This window comes from Lepidochelys kempii, chromosome 1, assembly GCF_965140265.1.
Source record: "Lepidochelys kempii isolate rLepKem1 chromosome 1, rLepKem1.hap2, whole genome shotgun sequence".
Lineage (NCBI taxonomy): Eukaryota > Metazoa > Chordata > Testudines > Cheloniidae > Lepidochelys > Lepidochelys kempii.
Window position 1 is genome coordinate 329,646,811 of NC_133256.1, and position 17,538 is coordinate 329,664,348.

The 17,538-nt window shown below is 46.4% G+C and overlaps 1 protein-coding gene across 1 annotated transcript in view; it reads left to right on the forward strand.

Annotated features, from left to right (window-relative positions):
• Window positions 1-17,538, forward strand: part of GNAI1 (G protein subunit alpha i1) — a 69,992-nt gene that overhangs the window by 41,228 nt on the left and 11,226 nt on the right. The window contains exon 5 of the mRNA XM_073328619.1: window positions 6,954-7,082. Within this exon, the coding sequence (XP_073184720.1) occupies window positions 6,954-7,082 (129 nt within the window). The remainder of the gene's footprint in view (window positions 1-6,953; window positions 7,083-17,538) is intronic.

The following is a 17,538-nucleotide window of genomic DNA, read 5'->3' on the forward strand; positions in this document are numbered from 1 at the left end:
TTGAAAAACACTGCTGTACATATCTCCAGCCTGCTTTTATCTGCTCTGAACCTGGAGGACAGCTTGAACTTTCTAGAGTCTTCAAGTCATCGAGAATAGGGACAAACAGGATGAACTTAAGGTAGCAAATAAGTCTGAAGAAAGCACATCCATGACAAAAAGAACTGGAAAGTCACTTTTGTGGGTCATTTTCCTACTTTTAATAAGATCCCTCAAAGTCTCTATGCCTTCAGTATTTTAGGTAACTAGCTTTATTGGGGAAGTAGTCATTCCTTTTCGAGTGATGGTCCCTATTATATTCCACATGTGCCCTAAGCCAAAGCTTTTCAGAGTGGTTTTGCTCAGTGGTCCGCGTATGTGCCCTTGTATTGCCTTGTGGTTTCACCTGACTGATAAAAGGCTGCACCACTTGCCGGATCTGCCGGTCCCAGCGCCAGATTTGCATACCCCTCCTGCTTTTGTCAGTGGCGTCCCAGATGCTTTTACTGGTTCTGGTCCCATCAATGGACCAGATACTATTGACTCTGGGGAAACTCGGAAGCACTCTCAGCCCTCAAGAACTGTTCACCCTGGAGGGAGCGAGGTCACCACGTGTTTTGATGCACTCACCTCTGCAGAGGGCTCCATCTTATGCGTTACATCTACCACCTGCTAGCCGTACCCCTCTAACACATCCTGTTCTATTGACACTGGCATTCATGCAAGACTACGACTCCTGAATCTGACAATCTGGATGTTCAGCATGGTCTGCTGCTTCCATTCAGAAAACACAACTACCAGAGGGTTCCAACAGCTCCATGGCAGTTTACCCCTTTGCCTTACCCAAGAAGCTGGTATCTGTCTCCTTGGGCACAAGTATAACAGCAGCAGGATCAACCGGGTTGGCCATATTGGAGCTCATGGCCCCATTATATGCCTCCAGAATAGTCTCATTTGGCTCAGGAGAACTCCCCTGTTTCACCGTCCCACCTTGTCCGGCAGAGGTTCAGAAATGAGGTTAGATGAGGCACCGATCAGGCCGGCTCCAACGGTACTGGCGGATCGGAAGAGATTCCTTTTGTCATCTCCAGGCGCAGCTGTGTCATCAACACCTTCCTCTCCACCAGATGACTATCGTCAGTTTCAAGAACTCCTATGGAGATAGCCATTGTCTTTGAGATTCAACTGGAAGAGGTATGGGACTGTCAGCACTGGTTACTAGACATTCTGCACACATTGGTACTGGTAAGGGTGGTCTTACCAATCGATGCTGTTCTTCAACCAGCACACACTGTGTGGCACATCCTGGACACTTGTGCACCAACCCCAAAGGGAGCTGCAAAAAGGTACTACACCTCTTCTCCCCCACCCCCAACCAGAACTTTTATTTTCACACCCTCCACGTAACTTCTTGGTAATACAGGCTGTATTGGAGCAGACCAAACAACAATACCCACACTCCATCACGGCAGACAGGGAGGGTAAGAGACCTGACCTCATGGGTCGAACGGTCTTCTCCTCAACTATACTGCAGTTCCAGATCTCTAACTACTTGGCACTGATGGCCAAGAATGGCTTTATAAACTATGACTAGATGGAGGAATTTGCAGATAAGTTACCTCATCAGGATTGTACTTGATTCCAAGCAATTGTACAGGAAGACAAGTTTGTCACCAAGTCCATACTTCAGGCTGCAGTTGGTTCAGCGGACACATCCTTGCATGTATTGGTGACTGGAATTGTCATGAGGAAGGAATCCTGGTTACAATCCTTAGGTTTCCCTAGAGAGGTGCTAAACACTATTGAGGACCTTTCCTTCAATGAATCACACCTCTTTTATCAGAAAACTGATGATTCCTTACACTGACTAAAAGACTCTAGGGCAGTGGTGGGCAACGTGTGGCCTGGTGGGACGGGCCACCGCTTCTTGCAGCTCCCATTGTCTCGGAATGGTGAACTGCAGCCACTGTGAGCTGTGGGGGGCCGTGCCCGCGGACAATCAATGTCAGCAAAATGTCTCGTGGCCCGCAGTCAGATTATACTGATGGGCCGTATGCAGTCCACGGGCCGCAGGTGGCCCACCACTGCTCTAGTGTCACCTTATGATCCTTGGGCATATATACACTGGAACCAAAGAGAAAATTTTATCGCCCACCATCAGCGCAACAATATAGAACTCCACACTTCTGCCACCAGTGGACATACGAACCTCATCAGAACTGCCCTAAGGTACTCCAAGCATGTCTGCCTGTTCCAGTAATGCAGACCTCTGCACAACACACTGTCATCACAAAAGTGGTCTTTTAGTGTGCCTGGAGAGCCATCAGTCACTCTGCACACCAGTGCTCTTACCCTCCACCCCTTTCGAGGGTCATCTCAAACTCTTTCTACCAGCTTGAGAGTTATATAACAATGGGCAAGTGGGTCTTGGACATCATTCGACATGACTACAGCACAGAGTTTATGATGAGGCCTCCTCCACATCCCCCTCCCGCCCCAGAGATCCCTTTCATGACAGTATTCTTACCCTACAGATGGACTTCCTCCTGCAGAGAGGAGCAGGAGAGCCAGTCTCGGCAGCCTTTTGTGGCACAGGGTTCTATTCCAACTATTTCCTGGTAACTAAGAAGATAGCGGGATGGAGACCATTCGATTTGCAAGTCGAAATTCCATATGGTCACACTTGTGGCCATCATTCCCTCGCTGGAAAAAGGCATGTGGCTCTCAACATACATATGACCTACAGAAGGTTCCTAAGGTTCAAAGTGGGGCATCGACACTTCCAATACAGGGACCCATGCAGATTTGCTGCTGCCCCACAAGTTTTTACAAAGGTTTTCTCTGTTGTAGCTTCTCACCTATGATGTCAGGGAATCCTTGTCTTCCCCAACCTGGATAACTGTCTTTTGGCAGTGTGGTCCAAAGAGGAAGCTCAAGCATTGATGTCCCAGCTTCTTCTACTTCTCTCCTCCCTAAGAGAGAGCATCAACGTCGAAAAATCAACTTTGTGCCACCCTTAGTCCCTGCAATTCGTAGGATCTCACATTGATGTGATCTCTGCACGAGCTTATATACCACAGGACAGATTCCAGAGCCTACTGAACCAAATAGTCCTGATAACCTTCAACGGCCTGGTCTCTGCCAAGACCTGCCTTTCCATTCTAGGGCACATGGCGGTGTGCACATACATCACACCCTTCACCCGCCTGCATCTTCACTGTCTACAGCTATGGCTGCAAAGAATCTATTCTCCTATGCACCAATCTATGCACACCCTATTTAATGTTCCACCCAATGTCATCTCTTCTCTTCGGTGGTGGACAGACTCGCTACAAGTCTGCTCCGGGATGCCTTCCTCCCATCCTTGCCAACTGTGATATTCATAATGGGCGCGTTGCTCACAGGCTGGGGTAGAGTGTCTCAACCTTTCCAGACTACTGTATCCTTTTCAGGAGTCTGATTTGTCTTATGTACCCCAGGTTTCACCTCACTTAAAAACTACTTGCTTGCAAAGTCAGACATAAAAATACAAGTGTGGCAGCACACTGTTACTGAAAAATTGCTTACTTTCTCATTTTTACCATATAATTATAAAATAAATCTACTGGAATATAAATATTGTACTTACATTTCAGTGTTTTGTATATAGAGCAGTATAAACAAGTCATTGTATGAAATTTTAGTTTGTACTGACTTCGCTAGTGCTTTCTATGTAGCCTGTTGTAAAAATAGGCAAATACCTAGAGGAGTTGATGTACCCCCTGTAAGACCTCTGCATACCCCCAGAGGTACGTGTATCCCTGGTTGAGAACCGCTGGGCTGGGGCACTTACATTGGAGATCACAAGGCACCTGGATCCATGCGAGAGTCCAGAATGTACATAAACATACTCAAACTTTGAGCAGTACACAAAGCATGTCACGTGTTCTTACCAGTTATCTGTTATTGCCACATCCTCGTCATGTCAGACAACACCACAACAGTATACTACATAAACAAAGTGGCACAAGGTCCCCAGCGCTGTGTATGAAGGCAATTCCTCTGGGAATGGTGCATTGCACATCATATCCTTTTGTCAGCAGCCTACCTGCCTGGTACCCAGAATGCGATCATAGATTCTCTCAGCAAGACCTTTGCAACCGACCACAAATGGGAGTTGCACAAAACGATAATCACAGACAACCTTGGTCGCTGGGGCACACAAATCAGAGATCTTTTTGCATAACACACCAACACCAAGTGCACCCAGTATTCCTCTAGGAAAGGACCCTGTGCTCGCTCACTGAGCAACGCTACGGTCGTCGACTGATCAGACCGGACAAACTATGACCCCTCCCTCCCCCGCGTCCTCCATAAACTCCAGCAGGACAGCCATTCTGATCTCTCCATTCTGGTGTCGTCAGTTCTGGTTCCTTCTTTTTCTCCACATGTCGAAACAACCTCCACTCCAACTCCAGACATTTCCTGAACTGCTGGCAACACAATGGCAGACTCAGGCATCCAGATCCACGGAAGCTACACTTGACAGCATAGATTTTGAATGGACACCTCCATTAGCACAAGAATGCTCATTGGCAGTGCAAGACCTCTTCTCCAATAGCCAGAAGGACTCCACAAGGCAATCCTGCTAGGCCAAATGGACATGCTTCACCTCCAGGGCCCAACAGCAAGATCTTACCCCCAAAGCTGTGGACATCCCTATGCTTTGACTATTTCCTCTACCTGAAAACCTCAGGACTCGATCTCAGCTCTGTCAGAGTGCATGCAGTCACCATTAGTGCTTTCCACCCTCCAGTAGAAGGGTATTTGATTTTTACCCACCCCTAGACCGTGCGATTCTGGAAGGGCCTTTTATGTAAATATCTGCTAATTCAGCCTATCACTCCCTGATTGGATCTCAACCTAGTCTTTACCTCTTTAATGAACTCTCCTTTGAACCGCTGGCCTCCTGCCCTCGCTCTCTTTCTCTCTCCTCTCCACAAAGGTCATGTTCCTTGTTGGCATTACCTCAGCGAGGAGGGTTGGTGAACTGGGAGCCGTGCTGGCAAACCCTGCTTTCACCACATTAGATAAGGACAAGGTCTCACTGTGACTGCATCCCAAGTTTCTGCCAAAAGTGGTTTCCCAATTCCATCTCAACCAACCCAAACTCCGCCTACCCCCTTTCCAAAACCACATGCCTCTAATGAGCAACAGTGACTTCATTCCCTCCATGTGTGTAGGGCCCTGGCCTTTTACCTACAAAGGATGAAGCCATTCCCATTTGTCTACATAGCTGAGAGAATTAAAGGACGACATGCCATTTCCACCCAGAAAATCTCTGTGGGTCTCAGGGTGCATTAACTGTTGCTATCAATTGTCAGGGAACTCCCCACCAGATGGCATACAAGCCCATTCCACGAGAGCACAGGCATCAACCACAGCCATGATGTATGATAGATCCCTTGCAGGTATATGTAGCAGCCACGTGGAGTTCAGTACACACCTTTTCCTCTCACTATGCTCTAGTATGTGCATTTGGTGCCAGATGCCTCATTCGGTGCAGTGGACCTCTGTTCTATGGTTCCACCATCTTCCTTGCACCCTCTTGTCAATCACCCTCAGTGGAACACAATCGAGCGAAACCACAAGGCAATACAAAGGTGCCTGTGCGGACCACCAAGCAATATTACTTTGAAAAGCTCTGGCGCATGTACATAACCCTCAGTGGAATACATATAGGGAGCACACATCTCGAAGAACCTCCAGTTACAGGTAAGTAACTTCCTCTTCTCTTTCCTGCAATTTCATAATGACAGCACAGTTTACTTAACACCCCTAATTATATCCCTGAAGTTGATAATTTCTGATCATATAGGCAGCCGTTCCTTTTTTCTGTTCCTTTTCAAAGTGAATGTGAATAAAAATCCCATATGTACTATATTAAAAGCACTGAATTGATGGCATGCATCTCAAGAATTTCACAAAGTAAAACACAAGGCTTTATTTTCAAGACTATCTGACTAGAAAGAAAGTTACTGTGGTACAGTGCGCCAAACTAGCCACCTAGTCAATAAACAGAATCACAGAGCATTAAGTCACATGAACATCTGTTGATTCAGTATTTTGGCTGGAACATTCTTCACACATTTATTATTTCCCATTAAGGGACAGCATATTAAAATATTTTAATTCTGTAGACAGGTGTAAAGATAATGAAATGTATTATCTATTTACATGTTTTCCTACTTTATAATTGCTTGCACCAATTGGAAGAAAACCACATATGCGTTCTGAGACTTAGAAGGAAGAATTATTTAAGATGGAATGAATTGCTTAAATTTTCTTCTTTCTAGAATAATATTTTCCAGTATGCGTTTTTTTAACTAGCAAAGGCTTGCCAAACTTTTTTAAAATTCTATTTTTAAACTTGTAAATTCATAGATTCATAGATATTAAGGTCAGAAGGGACCATCATGATCATCTAGTCTGACCTCCTGCACAACGCAGGCCACAGAATCTCACCCACCTACTCCTGCGATAAACCTCTCACCTATGTCTGAGCTATTGAAGTCCGCAAACCATGGTTTAAAGACTTCAAGGAGCAGAGAATCCTCCAGCAAGTGACCCGTGCCCCATGCTACAGAGGAAGGCGAAAAACCTCCAGGGCCTCTTCCAATCTGCCCTGGAAGAAAATTCCTTCCAAACCCCAAATATGGCGATCAGCTAAACCCTGAGCATATGGGCAAGATTCACCAGCCAGATATCCAGGAAAGAAGTAAATAACCTGTAAGACTTAAATGTAGTGTGCAGGTTCTCTGTTTTACTCCAAAGAATACTGTCCGTGCGTATGTCTATGATGAAAGCTAAACTGAGTGTGCTGAATAGTTGTGAGGATTTTTAGATATGTTAGATATTTTATCTGTTATAAAAGTTATCTGTGCAAATCTCTTATCTTTTTTAAAATAATTAAAAGCGGTTTATTTTATCTTTAGTTACTTGAATGATCTGGACAGGATAGCACAAACCAGTTACATCCCGACTCAGCAGGATGTTCTCAGGACTAGAGTGAAAACTACAGGAATAGTGGAAACTCATTTTACTTTCAAAGATCTTCATTTTAAGTGAGTATTCAAGCTGTACACATAACCCTGTGATATGTTTTATTCAAAGTTTTAAATATTCGTTAACAACTGTGACTTACTTTTATCACAACTTATTTCTTGGCATTTGGAACTATTTTCAGAGAAGATGGGGTGTCCACGCGGAGGGAAGGGCTTGGGGGAATGACTTTCATAGTGAGAGACCAAATACAATGAAATAACATAAACTACTTGGAGGCATATTTAGCATTGAAAATGTAGCATCAGAAAAGCCTATTTAATTCCCATGTAAACTTACATGTTTACATGAATAATGTGCATATATAAACTTCTTTCAAATAATCCTTTTTGTGTAATGTTGAAGAACTAGTGATTGAAAAATCAGCTTTTCTTCTACTTGAAAATCAGTTGAAGAGCTGACGGACTATGAACATTCACTATTTGTGAAGTGAAACCACCAAAATATCTTTTATAGTACATCTAAATGCTGATTTCTATCCCAGTTTGCAACATGATGCTTTGTTTACTGACTAATTTTGCAAATCTGTTTTTTTTCTTCATGAAGAAAAAATGAGACTTTGTAAAGAGAGTTCAGGAAACTTCTAAGGAGCAGACGTTTCTGCATCAAGTCTTATTAAGAGATGTTATCTCTCTGTGCATTAGGTGTTTTGCAACTAAACATTTTGGAATCTCTTCTACTTCTCTCAGCAAGCAAATGCATGAAAGGGATACCGGGGAAGAGTTACATGTACTGTCTGTGTAGTATGTAAATCAACATGGGTTTATGGAAAATAGATCTTTATTTTTCGATGCGATTATAAGTTTGGTTGATGAAAGGAATAGTGTTGATGTAATATGCTTAGGCTTTGTGAAGTGTTTAATTTGGTACCGCGCTATATTTTGATTTAAAAACTAGAGCAATGTCAAATTAACATGGCACATATTAAATGGATTTAAAATGGGCTAACTGATAGGTCTCAAACTGTAGTTGTAAATGGGGAATTGCCTCGAGTGGGTCTCTCTAATGGGGTCCTACAGGAATCGGTTCTTGTTCCTACACTATTTACCATTTTTATCAATGACCTGGAAGAAAACATAAACTCATAACTGATGAAGCTTGCAGATGACACAAAAATAGGAGGAGTGTTAAATAATGAAGAAGACACGTCACTCAGAGCAATTGGAATCATTTGGTAAACTGGGCACAAGCAAACAATATGCATTTTAATGTGGTTGAATGTAAACACAGAATAAAGGCCTCAATTACAGGATGGAGGACTCTTACCTGGAAAGCAGAGACTCTCTGAAAAAGATTTGTTGCTGGTGATGGATAATCAGCTGAACATGAGCTCCCAGTGTGATGCTGTGGCCAAAAGATCTTGGTGGAGGCGGTGTGCTGACCCTCATTGGAGACGAGCTAGTCGACTCAGCACTGAGTATTTCGGTGTTGGTGTGGAGTGCTTCTCCCACTGTGGGAGTCTCTCGACACCATTTCCCATCGCCGATGCTGAAGAAAAAACATAAGCAGGTGGCTGAGAGGGGGTGTTCCCCGACTCTGAAGAGAGCCAACCACGGGGAGCACAGTGGAGTGTGACTTAAGTCTGGCCAGTCCTCTCTGTTGAGTCCAGTCCCGGATCAACCTTCTGCACCAGAGGGACATTGTGGCACCAGCAGAGTCGTGTTGCTGTCAACCCCGGAGGCATTTGTTGCAGCCAGGGACTTGTTGGTACTTTCGGTACCACTGTCGCTGGCAGTACAAGAATTGGCGACGTTGGTGCCAGTGAGCAGAAGGCAGCAAGTTGCCCCAAGCTCCCGTTTGGTACCATCAAGAGGGAAACCGTCCCTGCTGGTATCAGCGCAGGTCTCCTCGCCTCAGCACCGTTCCCAGGCACCAAATAGTACTGCCCCTCTGTGGGCCCTGAAGGAAGGCTAGTCATTTGACTCAGAGTGGAATTGTATTCCCAGCCAAGGAACTGTTCCCAGTACCACCCCAGTCAGCTTATCAGGTTGTGGATCCAGATGTAGGGCTACCCCGAAGTCCTTGGCACAGTGGGCACTGGCCTATGCAGATGCAATGGCCATTTTCGAACCCAGGGGATTTTCCCCTGATTCCAGGCGCTCATGCTCGGTGGTCTGAGAGAGAAAGCATTTCCATCCCATCGAGAAACACCCAATCTGGACTCTGATACCAAGTTTAGTACCGATCCTCAGAACCTAGACCCTCAGGATTGGATCGGTGCAGAAGGAGAAGAGGAGGACCACCTGCCAGTGCAGGCGTCCTCATCATCCTCCCTGGATGAGGTAGTGTCGGGTGAGCGTGTCACCTCCCCACGATGACTTCAAAGCTCACCAGGAGCTGTTGAAAAGAGTGGCCTTGGATCTTGCACTGAAAGTGCAGATAGCTAGAGGTCCTCCCACAACCTGGCTGATATTTTGAGCGCAGCAGCCCCATCGAAGGAGGCTCTTTCTTTCAGTGAGGCCATCAGAGACGGTTTTAAAGCCCCGTGGCAAACCCCATCCTCCCTGCCTCCCACCTCAGAGCTGAAAAGAAGTATTTTGTTCCCGCTCCAGGGTATGATTATTTGTACTCCCATTCCTCTCTGAGGCCTCTGGTGGTCTCGGCGGCCAACGAGAGAGAGAGACAAGGGCAACAAGCAACAACCCCCAAAGTGAAAGACTCAGAGACTAGACCTTTTCAGGACAAAGGTGTTTATTCTATAGGGTCTGCAGCTCCGCAGTTCCAACCAGCAGGTGTTGCTGGGGAGGTGTGACTTTAACGTCTGGGACTCAATGTTAAAATTCAAGGACTCAATTCCCCAGGAGTCCAGGCAGGAGTTCTCTGCTCTGGTAGAAGAGTGTAAGTCTGTAGCAAGGACTTCCCTGCAGGTTGCCCTGGACGCAAAAGACTTGGCGACTAGATCTGTGGCTTCTGCGGTGGTCATGCGCAAATGTTCTTGGCTCCACTCTTCAGGAGTGCCAGTGGAGGTCCAGCAGTCCATTCAGGACCTTCTGTTTGAAGGCACTTGGCACTTCTCAGAGCAAACAAATGCAAAGCTCCATGGTCTGAAAGACTCCACAGCCACCCTCAAGTCCCTGGGTCTTTGAGGAAACACTTCAGGCCCCAGCACTCCACCTGTTTCTTAGTTCCGTCACTCCAGAAACATCACTCCGTCACTGCAAAAGAAATGAAACGGATTTTAGATGTAGGCAGCTGCCCCCATCTGCCTCATTATCCCTACGGGGGCTGCCCAGGTCGGGGCCAGCCAAACAGATCTTTCGATGGGATTCCTTGGGCATTATACCAATTCCCATGTCATTAGATCATGTCCCTCTTTAGTTTTCGGGCCACTTGCCCCTCATTAACATGGCATGGTCTCTTATCACCACAGACCACTTTGTGATGAACTCTGTGGAAAGGGGTTATATGCTTCTGTTTATTTCCACCCCTCTCCCCCATGCTTTCCTTCTCATGAGCAACTTCTGGCTCAGGAGATGCAAGCCTTTCTCTGAGTGGAAGCCAGGGAGGAGGTTCTTCGTGACTTAAGAGGGAGGGTTAGGGCAGCCCAATTTGACAGCGAGTACTTCCTCGGTTGGGAGTGCCCTGACCTCTTTAAGAGGACTCAGCATGGTATGGGTTCCCTGTCACCTTCTACTACCTGGTACTGACATACCTCTCTGGCTAGTAAGAAGGCAGCACCAGCTGTGCAGTACTGCTCCCCATCACTGGTACCTAAAAAGAAGCTGAATAAGTCGGACTGGGGGCGTTCTCAACAAAGCCTTAAGGCCATGGAGCGACTGAGACCGGTGCTGGGGCACTCTCTACAGAACAATCGGTACCAGTGACTCTGGCCCCAGAGAGGGGTCTTCAAGTGAGGTGGTGAGGAGCCTTCTTGCCCTCCCAGCACTGCCATCTCCCCCTAGTCAGGGACTACCAGGAACAGTCCTAGCACCGCAGGACCCAGTGCCTCAGAGACAAGTGCTAGTACTGGGCAAGCCAGCAATGATGGCGCGACACCCTGCCATCACGTCCCTCCTCGCAGGGCTCGACTGCTCACATTGCAGCACCGCTACCTGGCACTGATGGGCACCGTGCTGCCATAGTCACCCAGGAGTGGGTCCTCTAGCTCCAAGTCAGAGGCTGAATTGTACGCCTCCTGAGGGAGCACACATTGAGTCGACTATGGGCATTCCACAACCATGGCACAAGGGCTCATCCCATCAGCATGACCACCGACCCAATGGCAAATGCCACTCCTGTGGCTGATGTGGACCCCTTGGACGGTTCAACTATTCCAAGGTTCTCACTCAGTGCCCCCAAAAGTGAGAGCTCCCCTGCTATTCCCTTCAGAAAGGGGTTCGGTTCTGGGTGCCGAGGTGGCTGAAGCACAGTATACCCTGTGGGGGACTCACCAACAACAGAGGACATGCAAGACCTGGTGTCAGTCCAAGCCTCATTGTCGTCTTCCCTGGATAAGGCAGTGGCAGGGATGACCATAGCACCCATTCAAGATGATTATAAGGCTCACCAAGAGCTTTTGCATCATGTGGCCCAGAACCTGGACATACAGGTAGAGATCGCAGAGTCAGCTCCTGCCCTGGTGGACATATTAGCACTGTTGTGACCGGCAAGAGTGGCCCTGCCCTCAAATGAAGCCATCTTGCAATCTATGAGGGCTCTGTGGCAACCCCCCGCAGCCTTCCAGCTCACAGCAAAGTATGTGGAAAGAAAGTACTTTGTAATCCTCCAAGGGGTGAGTATCTATACACTCATCCCCCTCCAGGATCTCTAGTCGTTGCTGCTGCGAACGAATGGGAGAGACCAGGGCAGCAAGGCCCATCGCTGAAAGCGAGAGGCCAGGAAACTGGATTTATTGGGCAGGAAGTTATACTCGACAGGGGGCCATGGAGTGACTGAGACCTGTGCTGGGCCACTCTCCAAACATCTACAGAACAATCGGTACCAGTGACTCTGGCCCCAGAGAGGGGTCTTCAAGTCTGGTGCTCATGGAGTACCAGCCTAGGGTGAGCCACAGAGGGGATACAGCCCTGGCCCTGCCATCGACACCAGAGGCAAATGAGGTGGTGAGGAGCCTTCTTGACAGGGCCTCCAGCTTAGGATATCAAACCACCAGGGCCTAGGCTGCTATGATTTTAATTCCTGGTCAGCGATAACATTTAAGGAACTCTTATCTGAATTTGTGGCCCTAGTAGAGGAGAGTAAGACTGTGGCCAAAGCATCCCTTCAGGAGGCCTAGGATGCTGCAGCTAGAACCATGGCCACACAGATGGTCATGAGGTGGAGCTCTTGGCTTCAGTTCTCTGCACTGCCCCACGAGGTACAACAAACAATTCAGGACCTTCCATTCGAGGGGAATTCCCTCTTTTCCAAACAAACAGACACTTGGCTTCACTGTCTAAAAAATTCAAGGGCCACTCTAGAGTTGTTGGGCCTTCACACCTCAGCCCCAATGCGCAAACAGTACAAGTCCCAACCTGTGGTCCAGTTTTACCCGCTGCAACACCAGCAGAGGCAGGACATCAGCCAGTGGAGGAGCAAGGGCTTCCGGAGGAGGCATACGCCGCACACCTCAGCAGCCTCTACATCTGCGCCTGGGAAACAATTGATGGGTTCTAAGCAGATCTTTTGACGGTACACCAGAGGACGGCGTACCAGACCAAAGTCTGGATCTTGCCCCTATGTTTGTGAACCGTTTGCCCAGTGGAAGTGGGATACACCCTGCAATTAATTTTTTCCACTCCGTCCCACCCTCCCTCCCCAACCTTCAGGGACCCTTCTCACAAGAGACTTCTGGCCCAGGAGGTGCAATCGCTCCTCAGGACAGGAGCCATGGAGGAGGTTCCTATGAAATTAAGAGGCAAAGGGTTTTACTCACATCACTTCCTGATCCCGAAGGCCAATGGGGATCTCGGAAGCCTGAACAAGTTTATGAAGAAGCTGAAGTTCCGCGTGGTCTCCCTGGCCTTTATCATCCACTCTCTAGATCCAGGGGATTGGTATGCTGCCCTCGACTTGAAGGACGCATATTTCCACATTTTCCTGTTTCCTTGAAAAAGGGCTTACCTCCGATTCATGGTAAATAACTATGATTATCAGTTCATGGTGTTACTTGTTGGACTGTCTAAAACCCATGAGTATTCAAGAAGTGCCTGGTAGTCGTGGTGGCCTTCCTCCGGAGGAGGTGTGCAGGTTTACCCATACCTGGACGGCTGGCTGAGCAAAGGCTGGTCCAGGGACCTGGTAAAAGCACACACAGAACTCATACTGTCCACCTTCCAGGATCTGGGTCTTCTGATAAATGCAAAAAGGTCAACTCTCTTGCTGGTTCAGAAGATAGAATTCATAGGAGCAGTTCTCAACTTGAACTAGGCCAGAACCTCCCTTCTGGAAGACCATTTCAGAGTCATCATGTCAATCATAAACGTTCTGAAAGGCTTCCCCATCAACACATCAAGGAACTGCTTAAAGTTTTGGGACCTCAATCTGCTGTTGTCAAGACGGGGGGGCCCCATTAGAGCAAGGGGCATGTTGCCATCGGCTGAATCTATCCTGGGGATCACATCCTGCATCCACACACACTACAACTTGGCAGAGGTGCCACCTCCTTGCTTGACAGCATACTCCACAAGATCGCAAGCTGCTTCAGTGGTATTCGTGGCACAGGTCCCAATCCTGGATGCTTGCAAGGCAGCGATCTCATACATTCACACATTCATCACGCACTCTTCTATCACTCAACAATCCAGAGATGATGCAGCCTTCAGTCAAGTGGTCCTCCAGTCTGTCTCAGCAAAACTCCGATCCCAGCACCTAATTGATTGATTGGGAATCACCTATATGGGAATAAACATGAGCAAGCACTTGAAGAAAAAACTGTTACTAACCTTTCTGTGTCGGTTGTTCTTCGAGATGTATTACTCATGTCCATTCCAAAACCTGCCCACCTATCCCTCTGTCGGAATTGCCGGCAAGAAGAAACTGAAGGGGCAGCATGTTGTTGAGTGCCTATATACCGCACCCTGATGGCGCCAGAGTTGACCCGACAGATAACACTGGGGGAAAACTTCCAGCAACACTGCACATGGCGCATGTACATCTACATTGGAATGGACATGAGCAACACATATCGAAGAACAGTAGTTACTGAAAGGTTAGTAACTGTTTCTTCTTTGAGATGTATGGTCCCTATGGGTATTCATGTCCTCCCTCCTTCCCCTTAGTTTGCATTATCTTCTGATTTGAAGTAGAGTAGACGCTACAGAGGCAATCAGTCGACACTGCCCCTTATGCCATCAGTTGAGAGCATGAGGAGACGAAGGGCACGGGTACAGGCACAGACCAATGCAGACTATTGAAAATTTTTTGCTCCCTGGCACATGTGGGCACTCACAGTGAATCCCATAGCGACCACATATCTGAAACAGCTCCAGTTAAGGGTAAGTAACCTTCCTTTATTATTGCCACTTTTGGACCCCCTTCCCCAAATTTCTCTTCTGCACCCATGCAGGAAAGGAATATGATAATTCAGTCAGTTGTTTATATATTTGGGGGCTATCAATGACTTTCACCAATGTAACTGAGCACATAATTTGAAGTCAATGGGGAGGCTCTGGTGGCGCTGCAAAGGGATCTTGGTTACACATGTTGTTGACACATGAGCTGGAAAAAACTCTAGTTAGCTCTCCAAGACCTGGGCTTGTTCTGCAAAACAAAGCAGGAATAAATAGTAGTAAAATCTTATTTTTTGTCACTCAGCAGTTATGATTGCGCATGCATGTGCACACAGATCAGGTTTGTTGAGTAAGTGCAACTTTATTTACTTATAGTTATCTTTTAAAATAGAACTGTACTTTAGAGGGTTTGGTGAATGGAAGGCTGTAACATTCTTGCTTCTCTTGGTACTTGTATGAGTAACTCCCAACAGAGTTGCAGAAATTTTAAAATATTCTGAGCATTCCTTATGCTACTCAAGAGTCCACCAGAATGAAGTGTGACTAAGTAGGATGCAATCTTTACAGGAAATTCCACAAGTAATTTAATTTTTTAATCATAAATCTGTTCACAGCTATCACTTATAACAGTGAAGATCAGTGTGAACATATGGCCAGCATATATCTTTGACATGAAAGGTTTTTTGGGTATGTAAGTTCATACATTCCCATTAGACAGGAGCCAGCTGCAGCAGCAGCTTTTGTGGCAGGAGATGCTGCAGCTGTTACTTCAATGAGCAGCAGTCAAAGAGACTCTGAGGTGAGAGTAAGGAGAAAAGACCACCTGAACCACACTTCAGAATTGTTTGTATAGGAGGTGGCAGCTGGTGGGCGTGTGTGTGTTTAACAAAAAAAAAAAAGTTCTAAGATTGAGAAGACTGATCTCAAGTTCTCACAAGATTATGTGGCACAGTGGAGTGAGAGAACCATCCACTCTTTCCCACCTTGCTACCTCTCCAATTTTTTGAGGGAAGAAGCACCCTTATTCACACAAGAATATGGCAGGCAAGGGATGACAAGATGGAACCCCCTGCTCTGAGTTAGCACTGAACTTTGCGGGTAGAAGTGATATGGGATGTATTAGACAAGGTTTCAGCAGACCCATTGCTGAGAAATGCAGCCCTGATCTTCAGTTCTGCCCACTGTTGTCTGGAGATCTGCCACTAGGCTTCTTGCAAAGCCTCACAGCTTAAATTCATAACTTTGCTAGACAGTAAAAATCATGGATTCAGTAGGGACACTGGTTTTAGATCTCATTACAACAGTCTAACCTACTAACCCTCCTTTGTCTTATGACTGCAGAGGTGTTAATTGCCTACTTAACTTGAATGATCCTTTGCAACATGTGTTAGCTCTTTTTGCTTAGCAATTTGTTCCACCTTGTATTTAGCTGAGATACTCTGATTACCTTTCCCAGACCTGAAGAAGAGCTCTGTGTAGCTTTAAAGCTTCTCTTTCACCAACAGAAGTAGGTCCAATAAAAGATATTACCTTACCCACCTTATCTCTCTCAGTAAAAGTCTTGGTATTTTCCTCTTGGTGTCTTTTTAGGCTACGTCTACACTAGCACTTTTGTAGGTATAACTTATGTTGCTCAGGGGTGTGAAAAAAGCATACCTCTGAATGACATAAGTTGCACCGACAGAAGTGTTGATGTGGACAGTGCTTTGTCAGTGGGAGACTGTCACTCGTTGGGTGTGGTTTGTTTATGTTGACAGGAGAGCTCTCTCCCGTTGGCATAGAGCAGTTACATGGGAGATCTTACAGCAGCACAGCTGCAAGGATACATTTGTGCTGCTGTAGGCTCTCTAGTGTAGACATGGCCTTAGTCTGTTTGGAGGAAGGACAAGACAAGTGACCTGTGTCCCCCTTGCCTTCTCTGAAATGGGCCTTTTGTGCACCCTGCACTGAAGCAGCAGATAAAAGGTGCCAGTGGGAAGGAAGTACCAGCTGGGCTTGTTGGCAGAATTTCAGTCACCAATGAATGGAGCAGAGAATTTTACTCGGGCCGTTTTTCCTTGCAATTCTCTGGCACTTCTTTCCGGACTGCCATTTCTTGGGTAGGGGTGTCTGCTACCCCTGCTTTATTCCCTTGCTTCCTCTCCCATTGCTTGGTGAATTTGCAACCCAGACTGTTGCATACTGGCAAACTGTATCCTCAAAAGCAGTGATTCTGAAGAGGATTTAAGGGCCCTGGTGGGTACCTGGATGTATAAGCCGGGAAACATTGAGCAGGAATAGAGAGCTAATATTACCTCTAAACAGCACTGGTGAAATCATTATTGGAATGTCTGTCCAGTTCTGGTGTCCACACTTCAAAAAGGATGTTGAAAAATTGGAAAGGGTTCAGAAGAGAGCTGCAAAAATGAGTCAAGGTCTGGAAAACTCACCTTACAGTGAAAGATTTAGGAAGCTCAATCTATTTAATTTTTCAAAGGGAAGGTTAAGAGGTGACTTGATCACTTGTTAGTACCTGTAAAGGGCTATTTATTCTAGCAGACAAGACCAGAGGCTTCCTAAGAATCCTAAAATAGATTAATTCAGGCTGGAGATAAACCACACATTTTTAACTTTGGGTACTTAACAATTGGAACAGCTTATCAAGGGTTGTGGCTTTTCCATCACCTGAAGTCTTAAATCAGGACTAGATGTCTTTGTAAAATAATATACTTCAGCTCAAGCACAGGGTATTAACGTGGAGGAATTTCTGGATGAAATTCTTGGCTTGGTCAGATTAGATGGTTATAATGGTTGCTTCTTGTTTTAATGAATCTCTTCTTATGAGGGGACACAGTTGCTTCTTCAGTTTTCTCACCTGGCTTTGAGGTGCTTGATGTGGTTTCTCTTTCCCTTCTTTCCTTTTCCCTCCTATATTCTTTAGGTGGATTGAGGGAAGGGCCACATGCACTTTTTTTTTTCTTCCCCCTCCCTTCTCCCTGCCTACTCTTTCTCTCTTCCCAATCCTAGG